General features: G+C 60.6%; 1 protein-coding gene across 2 annotated transcripts in view; it reads left to right on the forward strand.

Annotated features, from left to right (window-relative positions):
• STXBP1 (syntaxin binding protein 1) overlaps positions 1 to 17,610 on the forward strand; it is a 37,208-nt gene that overhangs the window by 9,843 nt on the left and 9,755 nt on the right. For both annotated transcript variants that reach the window (XM_068168974.1, XM_068168975.1), the window contains exons 2-15: positions 8,666 to 8,715; positions 8,886 to 8,967; positions 9,667 to 9,743; positions 9,944 to 10,022; positions 10,424 to 10,527; positions 11,551 to 11,699; positions 12,770 to 12,854; positions 13,010 to 13,140; positions 14,189 to 14,296; positions 14,382 to 14,442; positions 14,993 to 15,058; positions 15,238 to 15,318; positions 15,431 to 15,569; positions 15,771 to 15,880. In XM_068168974.1, coding sequence (XP_068025075.1) covers positions 8,666 to 8,715; positions 8,886 to 8,967; positions 9,667 to 9,743; positions 9,944 to 10,022; positions 10,424 to 10,527; positions 11,551 to 11,699; positions 12,770 to 12,854; positions 13,010 to 13,140; positions 14,189 to 14,296; positions 14,382 to 14,442; positions 14,993 to 15,058; positions 15,238 to 15,318; positions 15,431 to 15,569; positions 15,771 to 15,880 — 1,322 coding nt within the window. The remainder of the gene's footprint in view (positions 1 to 8,665; positions 8,716 to 8,885; positions 8,968 to 9,666; positions 9,744 to 9,943; positions 10,023 to 10,423; positions 10,528 to 11,550; positions 11,700 to 12,769; positions 12,855 to 13,009; positions 13,141 to 14,188; positions 14,297 to 14,381; positions 14,443 to 14,992; positions 15,059 to 15,237; positions 15,319 to 15,430; positions 15,570 to 15,770; positions 15,881 to 17,610) is intronic.

The raw sequence follows: 17,610 nt of genomic DNA on the forward strand, positions 1-17,610 counted from the left end.
CTGCACCATCAGCAGGTTCCTGGGTGAGGAATGTGTCCTCCAGGAGGGCTGAGGTCATCCAGGTGGGCTCCAGTGAGAGTCCAGAGCAGGGTGTGAGCTGCTGCAGGGGGGATGCTCCAGGTTTGCTTGCACACAGTGGTCTCCAGACTCTAGTCATAGATTCATAGAATGGGTTGGGTTGGAAGGGACCTTAAAGCTCATCCAGCTCCAACCCCCCCTGCTGTGGGCAGGGACACCTCCCACCAGCCCTGCTCATCCAAGGCCTCATCCATCATCCCTGAGGTGGCTCTGAGCTGCACTGGAGGACATCAGCTGGGCTTTGCCTCCTGCAGCTGAACTCTCAATGCCCTGCTGGCCTTCCTGCCATCCTCTGGGCCTGTTTTCTTTGGGTCTGCTTGGGGGTGGTACCTTGGCCCCTAGAGATCCCCTCCCTGAGGATGCCCTGAGGTGGATCTGTGCTGCACTCCATTCAGAGGTGGTTGTGTCCCTGGAACACTCACACTGTCTTGAGCAATCAGTTAATGAAGCAGCAGAGAAAGAAGCAGTTGCCAAGCCAACCCAACCCAAACATCCCTGCCTTGGGAGATGCATCCTGACAGCTTTCCAAGAGAAGTGGCTCTGGAGCAAACCTCAGCCTGGGTTCACTGTGATGCAGCTCTCCAGGGCTGCTCTGTGGCCCAGGATCCCAGGCTGGAGGAGAGTGGAAGAATAGAATAGAATAGAATAGAATAGAATAGAATAGAATAGAATAGAATAGAATAGAATAGAATAGAATAGAATAGAATAGAATAGAATAGACCAGGTTGGAAGAGACCTTCAAGATCATCACGTCCAACCTATCATCCAACACCACCTAATCAACTAACCCATGGCACCAAGCACCCTGTCAAGTCTCCTCCTGAACACCTCCAATGACGGTGACTCCACCACCTCCCCAGGCAGCCCATTCCAGTGGGCAATCACTCTCTCTGTGTAGAACTTCCTCCTGACCTCCAGCCTGAACCTCCCCTGGCGCAGCCTGAGACTGTGTCCTCTTGTTCTGGTGCTGGCTGCCTGGGAGAAGAGACCAACCTCTGCCTGTCTACAACCTCCCTTCAGGTAGTTGTAGAGAGCAATAAGGTCTCCCCTGAGTCTCCTCTTCTCCAGGCTAAGCAACCCCAGCTCCCTCAGCCTCTCCTCACAGGGCTGTGCTCCAAACCCCTCACCAACTTTGTTGCCCTTCTCTGGACTCGTTCCAGCAAGTCAACCTCCTTCCTAACCTGAGGGGCCCAGAACTGGACACAGGACTGAGCCCTGGCCTGTGAGGGAGGGAAAAGCCCATGGTCCTCTCCTGTAGGACCTAGGAGAAGTCCTTCAGGCTGCTGGCCATCCATAGAGCAGCTCCACCATCCCTCAGCAGGGCAGGCCAAGGTGTGCAGCACACCAGGTCCCAGCAAGCAGCAGGAGTTTGTTCTCCTGCATTGCTGCAAAGGATTGCTGCTGGCACAGGCCAGGCTGGGCCAGCTCTAGAGCAGCAGTGTTCCTTGGTTGCAACACCCCTGGTGCTGCAGGGTGGGGTGGTGGCCAGGACAAGGTTTTACTGCTTCAAACTGGAGCTCAGGGCTGCTCCTTACCTCTCAGGCTTTCTGAAGCAGGATAACAGGCCTGGGGCAGCACCAAATGGTCCAGCTCAGGCCTGGCCACAGCTTTGTTGGGGTGGGCACAGGGGGTGGCAGGGTTGGACCTTCTTCACCCCAGAAGCAGCTGGAGGCGTGGGGCTGGTTGCTGTTGCCGTCAGCAAGCCAGGCAAGGAAGGACTGGAGAAAGGCAGCTTGGGCTAAATAACAGAGGCTAAGCCTCTTGGAGTGATGTGTGGGCTTGGGTCCTACTAGGCCACCATGCCACCAGCTCCTGACCCTGCTTGAAGAGGATGCAGGGAGGCATTTTCATACCCCAGGAAGGAGCTTAACTGCAGGTGGTGTGCTGGGGGGTGGACCTGGTTGCTCTCCAGCATTGTCCTCTGCAGGTGCATGTAGCTCAAGAGCTCTGGAGGTGTTTTGTTTGGGGGTGAGATGTGCTTATTGATGACCTGGAGGAGGGGATTGAGTCCATCAGCAGTAAGTTTGCAGATGACAGCAAGCTGGGGGCAGGAGTTGAGCTGTTAGAGGGCAGAAGGGCTCTGCAGAGGGACCTTGCCAGGCTGGGCAGATGGGCAGAGTCCAAGGGCAGGAGACTGAGCACATCCAAGTGCCAGGGGCTGCACATTGGCCACAACAACCCCAGGCAGTGCTACAGGCTGGGGTCAGAGTGGCTGAGAGCAGCCAGGCAGAGAGGGACCTGGGGGTGCTGGGTGATAGGAGGCTGAACATGAGCTTGCAGTGTGCCCAGGTGGCCAAGAAGGCCAAGGGCATCCTGGCCTGCATCAGGAACAGTGTGGCCAGCAGGAGCAGGGAAGTCCTTGTGCCCTGTGCTCAGCACTGCTTAGGCCACACCTTGAGTCCTGTGTCCACTTCTGGGCTCCTCAGTTTAAGAAGGACATTGAGAGAGAGGTTGAGGTGCTGGAAGGTGTCCAGAGAAGGGCAGGAAAGCTGGGGAGGGGTCTGGAGCACAGCCCTGTGAGGAGAGGCTGAGGGAGCTGGGGTTGCTTAGCCTGGAGAAGAGGAGGCTCAGGGGAGACCTTCTTGCTCTCTGCAACTCCCTGAAGGGAGGTTGCAGCCAGGTGGGGGTTGGTCTCTTCTCCCAGGCAAGCAGCACCAGAAGAAGAGGACACAGTCTCAAGCTGTGCCTGGGGAGGTTTAGGCTGGAGGTGAGGAAGAAATTCTTCCCAGCAAGAGAGATTGGCCATGGGATGTGCTGCCCAGGGAGGTGGTGGAGTCCCCATCTCTGGAGGTGTTTAGGAAGAGCCTGGCTGAGGCACTTGGTGCCATGGTTTGGTTGATCAGATGGTGCTGGGTGATAGGTTGGACTTGATGATCTCTGAGGTCTTTTGCAACCTGGTTAATTCCATTCTGCTCCTAGTCCATAGGCACTGATGTTGTCTCATTCCAGAGCTGTCTGCATTGGCTGTTGTGGATAGGAGTTGTAATTCAGATGCTTCCAGCCTGAAGGAAGCCTGCGGTGTGGTGGGGCTGGGCAAGCCCTGTGGTGAAGGCACTGGATGAGATCTGCATATTTACCACCCCCAACCCCCACCCCCCTTCCATAACTTGGTTTATCTACAAGATAAGCTTGACTGTGAGCATCACTGACTGATGTTAGAGCCCAGGAACTCTGGCCAGGCTGTATGGGGACACAGGTGGCAACATCTGACCTGCTCAGAGAATCACAGAACTGTCAGGGTTGGAAGGGACCTCAAGGCTCAGCCAGTTCCAACCCCCCTGCCATGGGCAGGGACACCTCACACCACAGCAGGTTGCTCACAGCCACATCCAGCCTGGCTGCAAACACCTCCAGGGATGAAGCTTCCACCACCTCCCTGGGCAAACCTGTGCCAGGCTCTCACCACCCTCATGGGGAACAATTTCTTCCTCACATCCAATCTCAATCTCCCCATTCCTAGTTTTGCTCCATCCCCCCCAGTCCTATCCCTCCCTGACACCCTCAAAAGTCCCTCCCCAGCTTTCCTGTAGCCCCCTCCAGGCACTGGAAGGCCACGGTGCAGGGGATGTGAGAATATTGTTTGTGAGGGGATGGCCAGGCTTGACTTGAGGAGCCTGGGGCAGGGAGGAGTTGCCATCTCCCCTGGGAGCCTGTTGCTGACCCTGCAGCTGAGTGCAGGGTTGGCTCAAGGTGCCTTGCTGGCACTGCCCATCCTGGCAGTGCTGGCATTGCTCAGCCTGGCAGTGCTGCCATCCCTTCTCCTGCTTGGATGAGCCCTTCCAGAGAGCCTGCTTGGAACCTGCCCTGCTCTGAGCCTGGGTGTCTTCTAAGCTCTAACCTTCAGACTTGTGGCTCCAGCTCCACCTTGGCCAGAAGAGCCCCAGGGAGCAGCTGTACCCTGTTGGACTGTACCTTTTGACCTCTGCATTCCCTCCTGTTCCACCCTTTCCATGCCAGCCCTGGCTGCCTGCAGTGTTTGGTGTTGCCCCTTTGGCCCAACCCAAGTCCTAGCAGACTCTTTTTCCCTAGCCAGGAGGCTCCCTGATTGCTTCAAGGAACCCTAAGGGTCTCATGGAATCATTGAGGTTGGGAAAGACCTTCAGGGTCATCGAGTCCAACCATTAACCCTGCTCTACCAAGCCCAGCACCAAGCCCTAGCCACTGCACCTGCACTGCTCTTAAACCCCTCTGGGGATGGGGACTCCACCACCTCCCTAGGCCAGAGCCTCACAACCCTGTTCCTGCTGCCCAGCCTAACCCTCCCCTGCTGCAGCTGGAGGCCTTTCCCTCTTGTTCTCCTCTAGTTCCTTGGGAGCAGAGGCCAAGCCCCACCAGTAACTGCTCCCAGGTGGTTTTCCACAGGAGGTGCAGGTCCTGGCCATGTCTCCTCCAAAGAGCACCCTGCAACCTCAGCCTTCTGTTCTGCTCTGGCTTCTGCCCTCCTGGGGTTTGCCAGGGCCCTGGAGCCTCCTAGGAGGATGCTTTGTGGATCTGCTGCTTTCCCAAGCCTGCCTGGGCTCTGAGCTGGCTCTGGCAGCTGGTGGAAGAGTAGATCTTCGACCTTGACCCATGGTGGAGGTAGGAGAGGATGTTGGTGTAGAGAAGGGCTGTGCCAGGGCTGCTCTGCAGCAGGCTGGGAGCAGGGCTGGTACCCACTGCTGATGGGGCAGCACCCTGAAATCAAAAAGCTCATAGCAGTCACATCCAGAGGCCCCAGGTCTGCTCCAGAGGCCCATCCTGGGTGATGGGACAGATGCTGCCTGCATTGCACTCATCCAGCTCTGCCTGCAGCCATGCAGTGTGGCCAGCCTCTCAGGACAAACTCCTCCCTGCAGCCACTACCCTGGTGAGCAACAGCTTGGGGCTGGCTGAGGCAGCTCTGTAGGGAGAGCTTTTTCTGGCTCCCCTGCCCTGGTCCCTGTCCTCTACCTCTCCACAGCAAATGCAGGGTGCTGGAGCACCACACCACTCAGCAACAGGAACCTTAGCACCAACAGCACTTTCCCCTGGGCCCCAGGACACCTCCTTCTTCCTTCCTTCCTTCCTTCCCCTCCCAGCCCTGGAGCAAAGCAGGATTCCCATCTCAGGGGCAGGATTTCTTCTGGCTGCTCCCAGCCAGACCTTGACCTGTTCCAGCACCTGGGCCATGCCCATGGCCCCCCCAGGCCTCACCCTGGTGTTTGTGGTGGGGTTGCTGGTGGGGGATGTAAACAGCAGTGGCATCCCTGGATCCTTGCTCCAGGGAAGGAGCCAAACCTGGGTCATGAGTGGAGGAGGAGTAGGGATGCACTGGCATCCTGCCTTCCCATCCCTGCTCCTGCTCTAGTGAAGGAGCAGGGAGCAGGGCCAGGGCCAGTGCCCATGGCAGAGGGCAGTTCAGTTTTGGGTGGCCTGGGCTGGCTGCAGGCAGCAGCCTCTCCCCACCAGCAGCACCCAGCTCAGGGGTACAGACCCCATCCCCACTGTGCCCAGTCACCCTCCTTCCCCTCCCCCTGGCCCAGAGGTGCCCCCTGTGCCCTGCACTGATGGAGGGGCTCCAAGGAATGTGAGCAAGGGCAGGCAGGATCAGCAGCTCAGGGCCAGCATCCTTCTGGCCCCTCCCTGGTGATGGTGTCCTGGGGAAGGAGATGGATGTGCAGTGGTGGGAGCAGCTGCCTCCAAGGCCTACAGCAGGGCAGCCCCAGACCAGTGATGCTGCCAGGCTCACACTTTATCCCTCCTGGCACCAGTCCCCACCCCAGTGCCACAGCTCAGAGCCCCCTGGGGTGCTACAGGCTTGCTGGCTGGAGGACAGTGAATGAGCCCAGCAGGGTGGGCAGAGCCTGGGGAGCATCACCCCGGGGGGCTGGGGCTGTGCTGGGCCAGGCAGGGCCCTGCTGCTCTCCCTGTGAGGATGTTCCATTTGGCACAGAGTGGCTGTGAGGCCCCAGCTGGAACTGCCCCTCCTGCTCCAGTCCAGATCCCAAGAGGAGGGCAGAGCTGGGCAGCTGGGCTGCCTCCTCCCAGTTCAGCAGCCCCCAGGAGCAGAACTCTCCCAGGCCAGTCCCTTCTGCCCACCTCCCTCCAGCCTTGGCACAAATCTGGTCCCCAGGCTTCCCCAACCAAACCCAAACTGAGCTTGACCCAGGGGTTCAGCACCCTTGGGGTCACTCCCATGGGGGAAGGGTCTCAAGGCCAGGGCAGGCAGGGTGAGACCCTCCCCACCATCTCCCCACACCCCTGCATTCTCACTTCTTTGTCTGTTTAAGATGGCCTTTTCCATCCCTGTCCCTGGAGGTGGAGATGGTGTGGCTGCTCCCAGGCTCAGGGGGAAGTGCCTAAGTGTGTCCCTGCTCTTTGGAGGGTGATGCCTCATCAGCCAGGGTGAGAAAGGGACCTCCAGGGACCCCCCCCAACCACCTCCAGGTGGGGGCACCTCGTGTCCCCCAGCAGATGTTTAGGCAGCAGGGCAGGAGAGGGGGTTCTGCCCCTTGGCTCTGCTCCACTCAGACCCCACTTCCAGCCCTGCCTCCAGCTCTGCTGTCCCCAGCAGGAGAAGGACTCAGAGCTGCTGGAGTGAGGCCAGAGGAGGCCACAGAGATGCTGCCAGGGCTGGAGCAGCTCTGCTGTGAGCACAGGCTGAGGGAGCTGGAGCTGTGCAGCCTGGGGAAGAGAAGGCTCCAGGGGGACCTCCGAGCTGCCTGCCAGGACCTGAAGGGATCCTGCAGGAAGGCTGCAGAAGGACTTCTCCTGAGGGGTCTGGAGCCAGGACCAGGGGGAATGGTTTGAAGCTGAGGCAGAGCAGGGTTAGACTGGGGCTGAGGAAGAAGTTCTTGAGCGTGAGGGTGGTGAGACTGGCACAGGCTGCCCAGGGAGGCTGTGGCTGCCTCCTGCCTGGGGTTGTTGAAGGCCAGGCTGGATGAGGCCTTGAGCAGCCAACTGTGGTTGAGAGCTTGGAGTAGATGACTGAGGCAATCCCAGGCACAAATCCAGGCTGGGCAGGGACTGGCTGGAAAGCATCCCTGAGGAGAGAGCCTTGGGGGTGCTGGAGAAGGAGAAGCTCACCAGGAGCTCTCAGTGTGCACTTGCAGCCCAGAAAGCCAACCAGAGCCTGGGCTGCAGCAGGAGAAGTGTGGCCAGCAGGGCAAGGGAGGTGATCCTCCCCCTCTGCTCAGCTCTGGGGAGACCCCACCTGCAGTACTGCCTCCAGTTCTGGAGCCCCTATGACAAGAGGGATCTGGAGGTGCTGGAAGGTGTCCAGAGCAGGGCCAGGAGGATGAGCAGAGGGCTGGAGCTGCTCTGCTGTGAGGACAGACTGAAGGAGTTGGGGCTGTTCAGTCTGCAGAAGAGAAGGCTCCCAGGTGACCTCATTGTGGCCTTCCAGGATCTGAAGGGGGCTACAGGAAGGCTGGGGAGGGACTGCTCAGGATCTCAGGCAGTGATAGGAGTAGGGGGAATGGAATGAAGCTGGAGGTGGGGAGATTGAGGCTGGAGGGGAGGAGGAAGTTCTTCCCCATGAGAGTGGTGAAGGCCTGGAATGGGTTGTGCAGGGAGGTGGTTGAGGCCCCGTCCCTGGAGGTATCACAGTATCACAGTATAACTAAGGTTGGAAATGACCTCAAGGATCATCGAGTCCAGGCTGGATGAGGCTCTGGGCAGGCTGATCTAGTGTGGGGTGTCCCTGCCCATGGCAGGGGGGCTGGAACTGGCTGATCCTTGTGGTCCCTTCCAACCCTGACTGATTCTGTGATCTCTGAGGTCCCTTCCAACCTCAGCTGCTCTGTGACGCTTGTGAGGCTCAAGCCCTCCTTTCTCCCTGCCAGCCCCAGAAGGTGACCTCCCCATCCTGCAGCTGGGGCTTGTGTGGCCTTAGCCTGGCCACCCCAGAGCAGCAGTGGGGTGTCTGTGGCCGGGGGTGCAGGCACAGGGTGTCCCCAGCCCCGAGGGGCGCCTGGGTGCGGGGTCTGCGGGCGGCTTGCGTAAGGCGGGGGCGGGCGGCAGGCTGGGCTGGGATTGGGAGGGATTACAAGGAGCAGGCTCAGGATTACAAGGAACAGGCTCAGGCTGCCTGATTCTTGTTTCTAAAAGCAGCTCTTAAGCTGCTGCTGTTTGCCCAGGGCTTGGGATTAGGGCTGAGGAGTGTGGGATGGCTCCAGGCTCCCCCACCGTGCACCCCGCGCCCGTCTGCCGGCCCAGGGCTCCCCAGCACCCCTCTGGCAGTGATGAGCATGAGAGACAAACAGGGCTGGGGGGGGGGACTGCCCCTCCCTGGGTAGCCCAAAACACCTCCATCTCCTCCCCACATCCCCAGGAGAGGCATTAGGGGAGTGGGGCTCACTGTGGCCCCACAGTTCACAGATTCACAGAGTGGTTTGGGTTGGAAGGGACCTTGGAGATCATCTAGCTCCAACCTCCCTGCCATGGGCAGGGGCATCCTACCCAGGAGATGGGGAGGGGGGGTTATTCCTTGCTGCTGCCAGCAGGCCCTGGGGTGCTGCAGGGCACACTTGGGGTGCTGCAGGGCACACTTTGGGTGCTGCAGGGCACACCTGGGGTGCTGCAGGGCACACCTGGGGTGCTGAGCCCCCTCCTCTCTCCTCTCTTGCAGAGATCATGCACGATGTGATCCGCAAGGTGAAGAAGAAGGGCGAATGGAAGGTGAGCACCGACGCCTGGTGGGCTCAGGAGAGGAGGGAGGAGGAGGAGGGTGGAGGGCAGGAAAGCAGGGCAGGGGGTAGGTGTGGGCAGGGAGCCCCCAAGGGTGGGGAAGGGCTGCTCCCTGCCTGCCTGCCTGCTGTGCTGGCAGCTGACACAGCCTCTGTCCCCAGGTGCTGGTGGTGGACCAGCTCAGCATGCGCATGCTGTCCTCCTGCTGCAAGATGACAGACATCATGACAGAGGGCATCACCAGTGAGTGCCAGCTCCCAGCACCTCCCTCCCTCTGGACCAGCACACCCCCCAAAGGCTTCTCCAGGCTGGCAGGAGCCAGTGGAGGCCGTGGCATGGCCCCCAGCCAGCCCCATGCCGCTTGGGCTGGAGACAGTGCTGCTCATGGCCGGCTGCCTCCCTGCCAGCCTGGGGTTCCACAGCCTTGCTCCTTGCTCCTTGGCTGCTGGGGCTCAAAGCCCTTTTCTCCTGGCAGTATCTCAGGCTGAGGAGGAGCCCAGGTGGTATTTTATGTCAGCCCTATAAACAGCTCCCTGCAGCACTCAGAAAGGAGATGGAACCCCCAGAAAGTGCTTCAGGAGGAGGTGGTTGGGGGGGAGGGTGGTGGTTTCCCCAGCCTGGTGCCACCAGAGCATCAGCCCTGTGCTGTCCCCTTCAGCAGGGGATGTGACAATAACCCAAAGCAACAGCAGCACAGGAGCAGGCAGCCAAATCCAGCAGCATCCCCCAGGACCCACCCCCCACACACAGCCCCAGCAGGGCACCACAGGGCTGGGCTGGGGACAGCCCCTGCCCCAGCTCCTGGGTGGGCAGGGGTGAGCAGCTGGGGGTGTTCTGGGCACAGAAGGATTGGCAGGGCTGGTGCTGTAGTGCCATGGGACACCCAGCAGCCCCCACAGCCCTCTGGCCCTGCCCACCCCCATCCCTGTTTCCCTCCCCCAGTTGTGGAAGACATCAACAAGCGCCGGGAGCCGCTGCCCAGCCTGGAGGCTGTCTATCTCATCACCCCCTCTGAGAAGGTGAGGCACAGGCCGTGGGGACACTGCTGTGGGCTGGGGGCAGGCTGGGGGGACGGCAGCTTGGCTCCAGTGAGGCCTCCAGGGCGGTGAACCAGAGGGGCAGCGCTGGGCCCGAGGCGGGAGGGAGGGCGCGGGGTGAGCCGGGTGAGACGCCCGCGGTGCCACCCTGCCCAGCCCAGCTGCTCCCTTCTCTCTTCCAGTCCATCCACTCCCTCATCAACGACTTCAAGGATCCCCCCACCTCCAAGTACAGAGCTGCCCATGTCTTCTTCACTGACTGTGAGTACCAGGGGCTGGCAGCTCCCACCCCGCTCCCCAGGCATCCCTAACCCCCACCTGCCCATGGCCAAAACGAGAAGGAGCCGACCAGGGGCCCACCTGGACCTGTTCCTGTGTGATCCTGCTCTGGCAGGGGGATGTTGGACTTGATCTTCAGAGATCCCTTCCAGCTCCTACCACTCAGTGGCTGTGTGGCAGCCCTGTCCTGCCCATGGCCCTGGGTGGTTCCCATCAGCTGCTCCCCAAGGGCCGGCTGGGTCGCTGTGCCCCAGGGCAGCGCTGCTGGCAGCCAGCCCTCCTCCAGGAAACAGCCAGCATGGACTCCCTGTCCCTAACACAGCTGAGGCTGGAGGGTGCTGGAGTGCTGAGCTACCCTCCTCCTCCTCTTCCTCCCCTTGCAGCCTGCCCTGATGCCCTCTTCAACGAGCTGGTGAAATCCCGAGCGGCCAAGGTCATCAAAACCCTGACCGAGATCAACATTGCCTTCCTGCCCTCCGAGTCCCAGGTGAGGCTGGGCTGGGCACCGTCCCCAGGGGTGGGCCAGGGGGCTGGGAGGGCAGAGGGATGCTCCAGGTCCTTCCCCAGCCCGTGGGGTTTGTGTAAGAGGCTCTCAGCCCTCTCCCAGCCCAGCTCCTTTCCCTGTCTCCTTCGATCGCTTCTCAGGGCTGATCCTCGGCAGGGATTTAGCAGGCGCTGTGCCCTGGCCCTGTGCCAGCAGCTGCCTTGGCAGCCTCTGTGCCCCTCCCAGCATGGGCCCCAGCCAAGGGCATCGGCCCAGGGCCATCTGCCCCTGCTGAAGACGTGGGGACAGGGAGGGACAGATGGTGGCAGACCTGCCTGGCACCATTAACCCTTCGAGCATCGGGGTTTCTGGGGGGCAGGCAGGCAGGGGATGGCCTCCTGGCAGCCCCACATGTGCCCAAACTGGCTTCTGGTCTTCACTGGTGGCACAGCTGTGCAGCAGTGTGTCCCCACTTGGCCCTGAGTCTGGGAGCAGGTGATGCTGTGGGCAAGGGCTCTCCTGCTCCCACTGCTCTCCCTAAGGGCCACACATGGGTAGAGGCCATGCCATGGAGCAGGTGATGCTGTGGGCAAGGGCTCTCCTGCCCCCACTGCTCTCCTTGGGGGCCACACATGGGTAGAGGCCATGCCATGGAGCAGGTGATGCTGTGGGCAAGGGCTCTCCTGCTCCCACTGCTCTCCCTAAGGGCCACACATGGGTAGAGGCCATGCCATGGAGCAGGTGATGCTGTGGGCAAGGGCTCTCCTGCCCTCTCTGCTCTCTCTGGGGGCCACACATGGGTAGAGGCCATGCCATGGAGCTGGGGAAGGTGTCCAGAGCTGGCAGCCAAAAGCCCAAGAGATGTCCTCAAGCTGCCTGGTCCCAGGCTCAGCTGAGGACCTTCACCTGGGGCTGAATCTGGCTCCCAACCTCCCCCGGGGGCATCCTGCAGGGCTGCTCTCCTGGGGACACCCCACACCCCACTGAGCACATCCCTCCTAACCTCCCTCCTGCTGCATCCCCCAGGTCTACTCCCTGGATTCAGCTGACTCCTTCCAGAGCTTCTACAGCCCCCACAAGGCGCAGATGAAGAACCCCATCCTGGAGCGCCTGGCGGAGCAGATCGCCACGCTCTGCGCCACGCTGAAGGAGTACCCGGCCGTGCGGTACCGCGGGTAAGGCCACCCCCTCCCCGGGCCCCTGCCCTCCCACCCCCAGCCTGCTGCAGCTGGGGCCACCCCAGCATGGGGCCTGAATGAGCCTCTGCTCTCTCTGGGGCTGGTGAGGGCACAGGGGTGGAGGGATGGACGGGGAGGGATGGAAAAGGGATGGGGGAGGAGGGATGGAGGGAGAGGAGGGATGAAGGTGCAGGAAGAGGGATGGAAGGGGAGGAGGGAGAGGGATGGAGGAGGAGGAGGGATGGAAGGGGAGGGATGGAGGAGGAGGGATGGAGGGGGAGGGATGGAGAAGGGGTGGGGAAGGAGAGATGGAGGAGGAGAGATGGGGAGGAGAGATGGTGGAGGGATGGAGGTGGAGGAGGACGGATGGAGGGGGAGGGGGGGATGGAGGGGGAGGAGGGATGGAGGAAGAAGGATGGTGGAGGGATGGAGGTGGAGGAGGGGGTGGAGGGATGGAGGTGGAGGGATGGTGGAGGAGAGATGGAGGGGGAGGAGGAGTGGAGGAGGAGGAGGGATGGAGGGGGAAGAGGGGTGAAGGAGGAGGGATGGAGGGGGAGGGATGGTGGAGAAGGAGGAATGCTGGAGGGATGGAGGAGGAGGAGGATGGTGGAGGGCTGGAGGAGGAGGTGGAGGGATGGAGGAGGTGGAGGGATGGTGGAGGGATGGAGGAGGAGGGATGGTGGAGAAGGAGGGATGCTGGAGGGATGGAGGAGGTGGAGGGATGGTGGAGGGATGGAGGAGGGATGGTGGAGGTGGAGGGATGGTGGAGGGATGGAGGGGGAGGAGGGATGGTGTAGGGATGGAGGTGGAGGAGGGATGGTAGAGGGATGGAGGAGGTGGAGGGATGAACAGGCACCTGTGGTCGGTGTGCACAGAGGCTCAGACTCGATGGTGCTGTGGGGAGCAGGGGTGGGCTGGGGCAGCAATCCAGGTGGCCCCAAGGCAAAGTGGAGCACTGGAAGGAGAGATGGAAATGGGCAACAGAACCTGCTCAGGCCCCTCCTGAGGTGGCCCAGGGAAACCAGCAGCTCCTCCCATCCCTCTCCCTCTCCCCCTGCTTCTCCCAGGGACTACAAGGACAATGCCATGCTGGCACAGCTCATCCAGGACAAGCTGGATGCCTACAAGGCCGACGAGCCCACCATGGGCGAGGTGAGCGGCGCCGGCAGCCCCGCGGGAGGGTGCTGGGGGGGTGCTCTCCCAAAGCCCTGCTCGAGCTCTGCCACAGCCACAGACCCCGAGTGGGGACCCCAGAATGGCCTCATCTTGCCCCAGCCCCTGTGCTGATGGCTTGCCTGGCTCTGCAGGGCCCGGACAAGGCTCGCTCCCAGCTCCTCATCCTGGACCGTGGCTTTGACCCTGCGTCCCCAGTGCTGCACGAGTTGACCTTCCAGGCCATGAGCTACGACCTGCTGCCCATCGAGAACGATGTCTACAAGTGAGTGTGGCACTGCTGGCCCCCCAGGGCCCCCCCACACCCCACCCCTGAGCAGCATTTGTAGCTGAGCCATGAAATCAGAGCCTCAGCATCCCTCCAGCATCACCAGTCATCAGCTGGGAGAAGCTGTCCCTGCCTGCAGCCTGGCAGGTGTGAGGGGCAGGACTGATGCAACCTGAGCTGGGTGAAGATGTCTCTGCTGACTGCAGGGAGGTTGGGCTAGATGACCTCTAAAGGTCCCTTCCAACCCAAAGCAGTCCTTGGTGCCAAAGGGGCTGTTCCAGCCTTCAGCTCTTGGGCCTTTCCCAGCATTTAGCACCTGAGAAGGGGGAATAGAATAGAATAGAATAGACCAGGTTGGGAAAGAACTCAGGGATCATCAAGTCCAACCTATCACCCAGCACCATCTGATCAACTAACCCATGGCACCAAATGCCTCAGCCAGGCTAAACACCTCCAGTGATGGTGACTCCACCACCTCCCTGGGCAGCACATTCCCATGGCCAGTTTCTCTGGGAAGAATTTCTTCCTAACCTCCAGCCTGAACCTCACCCTGGCACAGCTTGAGACTGTGTCCTCTTGTTCTGGTGCTGCTTGCCTGGGAGAAGAGACCAACCCCCAGCTGGCTACAACCTCCCTTCAGGGAGTTGCAGAGAGCAAGAAGGTCTCCCCTGAGCCTCCTCTTCTCCAGGCTAAGCAACCCCAGCTCCCTCAGCCTCTCCTCACAGGGCTGTGCTCCAGACCCCTCCCCAGCTTTCTTGCCCTTCTCTGGACACCTTCCAGCATCTCAACATCTTTCCTAACCTGAGGAGCCCAGAACTGGACACAGGACTCAAGGTGTGGCCTAAGCAGTGCTGAGCACAGGGCAGGATGAGCTCCCTGCTCCTGCTGGCCACACTGTTGCTGATACAAGAAGGCAAGAGGTGAAACCAACTTGAAATAAGAGCCCAGGAGATTGCCTCCCTCCTCACAGCTCAGTGGAGCTCAGGCAAGGGCCCATGTGCTGCCCAGCCTGGTTCCCACTGTGTCATTCCCACCCCCTGGCCAGGTACGAGACGAGCGGCATCGGGGAGGCTCGGATCAAGGAGGTGCTGCTGGACGAGGACGATGACCTCTGGGTCACCCTGCGCCACAAACACATCGCTGAGGTGTCCCAGTGAGTGTCCCCACCGGCAGCTGGCCCCTCCCCTGCTGCTGGAGTTCCCTCCCTGCTGACATCCCTGCCCTCCTCCTCTCCCCAGGGAGGTGACTCGGTCCCTGAAGGAGTTCTCTTCAAGCAAGAGGATGAACACGGGCGATAAGGTGACCTGCCTGTGCCCACCCAGCTGGTGGCTCCTGGGGGCACCCAATAGGGACCTCTGTGAGGGGCCAAGAGGGCTCAGGCCCCTGATGGCTGCCGGGTGCTGGCCCCACACCCTAGGCCGAGGCAATGGGATGCCTTGGGAGGGTGCTGCACCATGGGTTTGCCCCCAGCACAGGGGCTGTGAGCAGCCCACAGCAGCAGCCTCTGTCCCTAGCTTGTTCCCTTCCTGAGACCCTACCCTGGTGGCAGTGAGTGGGCCCTGGTGGCAACAGGATGTAGAAGTGGCAAGGGGCTGGAAGCACCATCTCAGCCTCAGCTGAGCACGTGGGGTTGCTGGAAGATGGTCCTCAGGGCACTTCTGCTCCTGGCATTCCAGCCTGCAGGGCTGCAAACCCCTCCCTGCTCCTCAGCTGCAGAGGAGACCCAGCAATGGCAGCAACCCCCCGTGAGGGACTTGCATGGGGACAGCAGTCCTTGACAGAGTCATCCTCTCCCTACCCAGTCCCCAAGCCCTAGAGGGTGAGTGACTGTGTCCCCCTTCCTTTGCAGACCACCATGAGGGACCTGTCCCAGATGCTGAAGAAGATGCCCCAGTACCAGAAGGAGCTCAGCAAGGTATGAGGAGGGGAGGATGTCCCTGCAGAGCTGCTGGGGCTGAGCCTGAGGGCTGGGCCGTGGCAGCTCTCCCTGGAGGGTCCCACGGGTGGGGGGCTGAGGACAGGGTGGCTGCATGGAGACCTTGGGCTGCTGCCAGCACTGCAAGGGTGATGACCACAGTGCTTGTGTCTCCCCAGTACTCAACCCACCTGCACCTGGCTGAGGACTGCATGAAGCACTACCAGGGCACAGTGGACAAGCTCTGCCGAGTGGAGCAGGTACCAGCTGCCCCAGCCCCCAGCCCCACCACGGGCACAGCTGGGGCCAGCAGCCCCTGCCCACAGCCCAGCGCCTGGCTGGAGGTACCATGGGCATGGGTGCTCCCTGCAGGACCTGGCCATGGGCACTGATGCTGAAGGGGAGAAGATCAAGGACCCCATGAGGGCCATCGTGCCCATCCTGCTGGACGGGAACGTCAGCACCTACGACAAGATCCGCATCATCCTGCTCTACATCTTCCTCAAGAACGGTGAGCAGGGCACCTGCCAGGGCTGCCCACAGGGGCAGGCAGCTCCAGCTGGCTAACTGCTCAGGCTGCAGCCAGCTGGGAAGGGCCAGCCCTGTCTCACCAACCACCAGCAGGCCAAGTGCCCCGAGGTGGCAGCAGAGGGGCTGTGTCCCTGCTGGAGACGTGTCTCAGGAGGCCACCCCTTCCCCCTTGCCTTTCCAGGCATCACTGAGGAGAACCTGAACAAGCTGATCCAGCATGCCCAGATCCCAGCAGAGGACAGTGAGATCATCACCAACATGGCCCACCTGGGGGTGCCCATCATCACAGATGTGAGTGCCCACCCCACAGCCCCCGCTGCTCCCCAGGAGGACCTTGGCACCCCTGTAGCCCCTGGGATGCCCCCAGCACCCTCGTGGGGTGGCCTTGGCCTCGTTGCCACAGCCCCCACATCTCAGGGTGTCCCTCTGGTCAGTGGAATGTGCTGCCCAGGGAGGTGGTGGAGCCACCATCCCTGGGGGTGTTCAAAAAAGGCTTGGATGTGGTACTTGGAGCCATGGTTTAGTTGTCAGGTGGTGCTCGGTAGTAGGTTGGACTTGATCATAGGATGACAGGCTCACAGGATGTCAGGGGTTGGAAGGGACCTTTGGAGATCTTCCAGTCCAACCCCCCTGCAGAACAGGACCATAGAATCCAACTCAGGTCACACAGGAACACATCCAGATGGAGCTTGAAAGTCTCCAGAGAAGGAGACTCCACAACCTCTCTGGGCAGCCTGCTCCAGTGCTCTGTGACCCTCACAGTGAAGAAGTTCCCCTTGTGTTGAGGTGGAACCTCCTGTGCTGGAGTTTCCATCCATTGCCCCTTGTCCTATCCCAGGGAGCAAGTGAGCAGAGCCTGTCCCTGTCCCCTCCCTCCTTACCCCCAGCCCTCAGATCTTTATAAGCATTTATTAAATCCCCTCTCAGTCTTCTCTTTTCCAGACTGACCAGCCTCAGGGCTCTCAGCGTCTCCTCCCCAGGCAGTGCTCCAGCCCCTTCATCATCCTCATAGCCCTCCCTTGGACTCTCTTCAGCAGATCCCTGTCCCTCCTGAACTGGGGAGCCCAGAACTGGATGCAGTATTCCAGGTGTGGTCTCACCAGGGCAGAGTAGAGGGGGAGGAGAACCTCCCTGGCTCTGCTGGCCACACTCCTCTGAAGGCAGCCCAGGATCCCATTGGCCTTCTTGGTCACCAGGGCACATTGCTGACCCATGCAGAACTTGTCCACCACTCAACACTCCCCCTGAAACTCCTGACAGCCCAGGAACACCAAGCAGGAGAATCACAGGCAGCAGGTTAATTCTGACAGAACAAGAGGTTAGGTGTTGACAGAACAAGAGGACACAGTCTCAAGCTGTGCCAGGGGAGGTTCAGGCTGGAGGTGAGGAAGAAATTCTTCCCAGCAGGAGAGATTGGCCATGGGAATGTGCTGCCCAGGGAGGTGGTGGAGTCCCCATCCCTGGAGGTGTTTAGGCAGAGCCTGGCTGAGGCACTTGGTGCCATGGTTGAGTTGATCAGATGGTGCTGGGTGATAGGTTGGACTTGGTGATCTCTGAGGTCTTTTCCAGCCTGGTTAATTCTGTGATTAGTGCTGGGTTACTGGTTGGTTTGATGGCCTTAAAGGTCTCTTCCAACCAAAACCATTCCATGATTCTCCATTAGGCATTAGCAGTGGGGATGTGTTGAGGGAGAAACACTGTGCTGGGGCAGCAAAATGCCTCCCTTGCTGAGTAGGTGAGGTCTCAGTACATGTATGAAGGGCTCAGCAGTGTCCCCAGCCAGCCCAGTGCAGCTCTGCCTTCTGCAGGGAGACACTGCCACCAGCAGTGCCCACCTGGGGGCAAAGGGAGGTGGTGGAGTCCCCATCCCTGGAAGTGTTCAGGAGGAGACTTGATGGGATGCTTGGTGCCATGGTTGAGTTGATCAGATGGTGTTGGGTGATAGGTTGGACTGGATGATCTCTGAGGTCTTTTCCAGCATGGTTAATTCTGTATCCTGTCTGATTAATAACAGGGTAAGA

Source organism: Melanerpes formicivorus, unplaced genomic scaffold, assembly GCF_026170545.1.
Source record: "Melanerpes formicivorus ecotype bairdi unplaced genomic scaffold, bMelFor1.0.p_v2 SCAF_162, whole genome shotgun sequence".
In the NCBI taxonomy this organism is placed as follows: Eukaryota; Metazoa; Chordata; class Aves; order Piciformes; family Picidae; genus Melanerpes; species Melanerpes formicivorus.